General features: G+C 56.8%; 1 protein-coding gene across 2 annotated transcripts in view; it reads left to right on the top strand.

The window, feature by feature from the left end:
- Window positions 1-4212, top strand: part of LOC108309045 (angio associated migratory cell protein) — a 6566-nt gene extending 2354 nt beyond the window's left edge. For both annotated transcript variants that reach the window (XM_017535112.1, XM_017535110.2), the window contains exons 3-11: window positions 434-553; window positions 1080-1219; window positions 1448-1592; window positions 1884-1967; window positions 2389-2504; window positions 2654-2757; window positions 2876-2966; window positions 3164-3318; window positions 3727-4212. In XM_017535112.1, the coding sequence (XP_017390601.1) occupies window positions 434-553; window positions 1080-1219; window positions 1448-1592; window positions 1884-1967; window positions 2389-2504; window positions 2654-2757; window positions 2876-2966; window positions 3164-3318; window positions 3727-3802 (1031 nt within the window). In that variant the 3' untranslated portion in view covers window positions 3803-4212. The remainder of the gene's footprint in view (window positions 1-433; window positions 554-1079; window positions 1220-1447; window positions 1593-1883; window positions 1968-2388; window positions 2505-2653; window positions 2758-2875; window positions 2967-3163; window positions 3319-3726) is intronic.
- Window positions 4213-4421: the final 209 nt, after the last annotated feature.

The raw sequence follows: 4421 nt of genomic DNA, 5'->3' as shown, positions 1-4421 counted from the left end.
CGGTCTCAAAAAAAAAAAAAAAAAAATTTAGATATAATTGTATCTTTTTGAGCATATTTTATATAATTTTCTCAAGCACTAGTTCTTAGTAAGAAACCCTTAATGTGATGTTCTTCTCACTCTGTACCTAATCCGGTGGCTTCCCATGCTGAGAACTGTAAGCCCTGCCCCTGCACCCACCTCTTGCCCATGGTATGAGTGGTGAGTCGCACAGTGAGGGCACCTGCTCTGGAGAAGGACTTGCAGCTTGGCAAATGTGGGAAGGATCTAACAACCCAATTTTTAAAACTCAGAAGAACTTGGATGTGCCTGCCTTTTCCAGGAGGAAAGATGTTGGTTTGGGTGAAAAAGGGTGGGGTTCCTGAAGGTTCTGAAGGGCAGAGCCCTAGGTGGGAGCTCTGTCCCCTTACCCGTGGAATATCTCTTGGAACAGCATCTGTGTTTTGTGTGAGCCTGGACCCCAAGACCAACACCTTGGCCGTGACCGGGGGTGAAGATGACAAAGCGTTCGTGTGGAGGCTCAGTGATGGGGAGCTGCTGTTTGAGTGTGCAGGTGAGGGCGCCGAGCTGGAGGCCTGGCAGAGGTCACATTCCTTTGGGAGGCCTTAGGGGGTGGCCTGCAATGGTTGTGCATCCAACAGCCACTTAGTGATGTCTCTTTTGTGCCAGCTCTGTGCTGGGCCCCAGGACTCAGGGAGAATACTAGTGTGTTTTGGGCACAGAGGCAGGAGGCACTAATTGGCCAAGGGAGTCCAGGAAAGGCCAGAGGAGGCCACACTGGTGTAGGAGCAGTTGGGCAGAGGGGAGGATGGGGGATTGCGGGCAGAGGGGTAGAGTGAACAGAAAGGGGAAGGCATGGGAGGCCTGGGCTCAGCCTGGTTGAATGAGGGTCGGCAGTGTCTCTCCTGGTGTTCATGGGAGTGTTGGTTCCTGGAGCAGCGGTGAGTTCCATCACCTGTTCTGCTCAGCCCCACCCCTCTTTTTTGCCTAACTGGTCCTTTCAGGGGGCCAGATACCAGATGCCACCAACACCAGATACCCTATCATTTTCCTCTCTTTCTGCCCACTTTTCTTTGAAGGCCATAAAGACTCTGTGACTTGTGCTGGTTTCAGCCATGACTCCACTCTAGTCGCCACAGGGGACATGAGTGGCCTCTTGAAAGTGTGGCAGGTGGACACTAAGGAGGAGGTCTGGTCCTTTGAAGCGGGAGACTTGGAGGTAAAATCATCAGAGTGGGAGTCAACTCGGGGGGTCCTTGGGTTGTGGGGGATGGCAAGCTTGGGAGGCCAGCTCTGAGCCACCCAAGGCACAGGAAGAATGTCTGCCTGTTACCTGGAAAGTCCCTGCGGAACCCTAGAGGCAGGAAACCTTGGGTGGAGCTCATGGGGCAGGCTTCTAGGTGGGATGCGGTGACGGGCCTCCTTGCTGCCCTTCCTCCCTGTCCAGTGGATGGAGTGGCACCCTCGGGCACCTGTCCTACTTGCGGGCACCGCTGATGGCAACACCTGGATGTGGAAAGTCCCGAACGGTGACTGTAAGACCTTCCAGGGCCCCAACTGTCCAGCCACCTGTGGCCGAGTCCTCCCTGATGGTGAGAGCAGCTCCCTTGAGTGTCCTTTCCAGTGCAGAGACTGAATCCCGGGATATACACCTCTTGGAGCTGCCTTCTGGGCCACAGCCAGCAAACTCAGGCGTGCTCTTGGGAGCACAGACCTCCCGGGCCCTAAAGCTCATAGCGCCTCCTTCCTGCTCTGAACTCACCTGTGATTCCTGGGGTAGTGTCTGGGCCCTTCCACTCTTCCTTCCTCTCCCTCTCCCCATTCCCTTGCTTAGTGTATCTGAGCGTGCTCTCTGCCCTCTCTTCATCTGTGCCTCTCTTCAGGGAAGAGAGCTGTGGTAGGCTACGAAGATGGCACCATCAGGATTTGGGACCTGAAGCAGGGAAGCCCCATCCACGTGCTGAAAGGTATCAGAGGTGGGGGAAGTTTTAACCTGGGCTTTTTTTTTTTTTTTTTTGGAGACCAAGTCTCACTCTGGCCAGGCTGGAGTGCTGCAGTGGTGCGATCTTGGCTCACTTCAACCTCCACCTCCCGGGTCCAAGCAGTTCTGCCTTAGCCTCCTGAGTAGCTGGGATTACAGGCACGTACTACCACACCCAGCTAATTTTTGTATTTTTAGTAGATAGGGGTTTTACCACGTTGGTCAGGATGGTCTCAATCTCTTGACCTCGTGATCTGCCCGCCTTGGCCTCCCAAAGTGCTGGGATTACAGGCATGAGCCACCGTGCCTGGCCAACCTGGGCCTTTGTGGGGATGAACTGAGAACCTGGGGCAGGACTCAGAGGGAAGATAGGATGAAGCCTGACTTGCCTTCCTGCTCTATGCTAGGGACTGAGGGCCACCAGGGCCCACTGACCTGTGTTGCCACCAACCAGGATGGCAGCCTGATCCTAACAGGCTCTGTGGACTGCCAGGCCAAGCTGGTCAGTGCCACCACCGGCAAGGTGAGTGGACCTGGAGCCCAGCCAGGGCCCTCCACTTTCCCGTCTTCTCTCCTTCCTGCCTGGGTCCTCACCGTCTCCTCTCCCCAGCGTCTTTCTCTCCGTCAAGCACCCGGATTCCGGGCTCTCCTCTGATCCTCTCTGGCTTTCAGGTGGTGGGTGTTTTTCGACCTGAAACTGTGGCCTCCCAGCCCAGCCTGGGAGAAGGGGAGGAGAGTGAGTCCAACTCGGTGGAGTCCTTGGGCTTCTGCAGCGTGTGAGTGAGGACGGGGAGAGGGGCTTGTGGGAGGGACCTGGACTGGGAGGCCCTGGGGGAGGGCCGGGCACGTGAGTCCAGACTCTCATGAGTCTTCACGGTGTGATCCTCTGCTCAGGACGCCTCTGGCAGCTATTGGCTACCTGGATGGGACCTTGGCCATCTATGACTTGGCTACGCAGACTCTTAGGCATCAGTGCCAGCACCAGGTACGGGCAGCTGCAGCTGGGGTCCCTGTGGGATGTGGCCATGATAGTGGGGAAGCCCAGGCCTCTGGGAGCATCTGCCCCAGCATCTGGCTCCTGCCTGGTCCTTGTGTACGGCCGTCCCTCTTTGAGAATTGGGAGCAGACGGCTCTCAGCTCTCCCCCTGACCTCTGCCCTGCCTCTGTCATTCCTCGGGGCAGTCTGGCATCGTACAGCTGCTGTGGGAGGCAGGCACCGCTGTGGTTTATACCTGCAGCCTGGATGGCGTCGTGCGTCTCTGGGATGCCCGGACTGGCCGCCTGCTTACCGACTACCGGGGCCACACGGCCGAGATCCTGGACTTCGCTCTCAGCAAGTAAGCGAATTGGCCATGGGCTGGGATCTCTGTGTATTTGGGAGGTGGGAGTAGTACATGGGGGACACAGGATCCTTGGGGTGTGGGAGGGGATTCCTAAGGCAGGAATGCTGGGAAGCCTGAGGGTTCACAGCCCAGCCCCCACCCCAGTGGCTGCCAGTGACCCTCAGGGGCCCCACGTCTCAGTCATGAGGGAGAGGCCGAGACTGATTTTCCCTGTTGGAGTCCAGCTCTGCTCCCATGCTGGGGGCTTCCGCTAATCCCCTCCGTGCTGGCTGCGGAGGTGTCGGACCAGTGCTGGGCTCTAGGGCCCTAGAACTGAGGGTGTGCTGGAGGAGCCCACTTGAGGGCCCTGACTGGTAGGCTTGGGTCCCCTGGTCTCTGCAGTCACCTGCTTTCTGTTGACAGAGATGCCTCCCTGGTGGTGACCACATCAGGAGACCACAAAGCGAAAGTATTTTGTGTCCAGAGGCCTGATCGTTAATGGCTGCAGCCCCTGCCTGTGTGTCTGCTGTCGAGGGGACGAAGGGACCCTGCCCCCGCCCGCCAGTAGAGGCAGTAGGGCACAGAGGGAAGAGGAGGGCGGGGCCCTGGATGACTTTCCAGCCTCTTCAACTGACTTGCTCCCCTCTCCTTTTCTTCTCTTTAGAGACCCAGCCCAGGGCCCTCTGACCCTTGCCCCTTGCCCACACCTGGTGGGCCCTTCAGAGGGAGGGGCAAACCTCTTTCTCTTTCACTTTCATTTGCTGGTGTGAGCCATGGGGTGTGTATTTGTATGTGGGGAGTAGGTATTTGAGGTTCCCGTTCTTTCCCTTCCCAAGTCTCTGGGGGTGGAAAGGAGGAAGAGATACTAGTTAAAAATTTTAAAAATGTAAATAAAATATACTTCCCAGAGACAGTGTCCTGTGTGGATTTTGTGGTGGCTGAACCTTACTTAGGAGGAGCTAGCGAGGGCCCCGTCAGGGCAAGGCTGCCCCACAGAATCTGCTGGATGTCTCAAAATGTGCCAGCCTGCCGTGTCCAGGGTGGTCTTTGTGCACGGACACTTCTTGCCTGCCTGGAGTCAGACTCTGCCTTGATCCACACGTCTGTCTGTAGGTTTT

Source organism: Cebus imitator, unplaced genomic scaffold (genome assembly GCF_001604975.1).
Source record: "Cebus imitator isolate Cc_AM_T3 unplaced genomic scaffold, Cebus_imitator-1.0 Scaffold91, whole genome shotgun sequence".
Taxonomy (NCBI): Eukaryota; Metazoa; Chordata; class Mammalia; order Primates; family Cebidae; genus Cebus; species Cebus imitator.
Note: the sequence above shows the minus strand (reverse complement) of the source record. Positions and strands in the feature narration are given on the sequence as shown.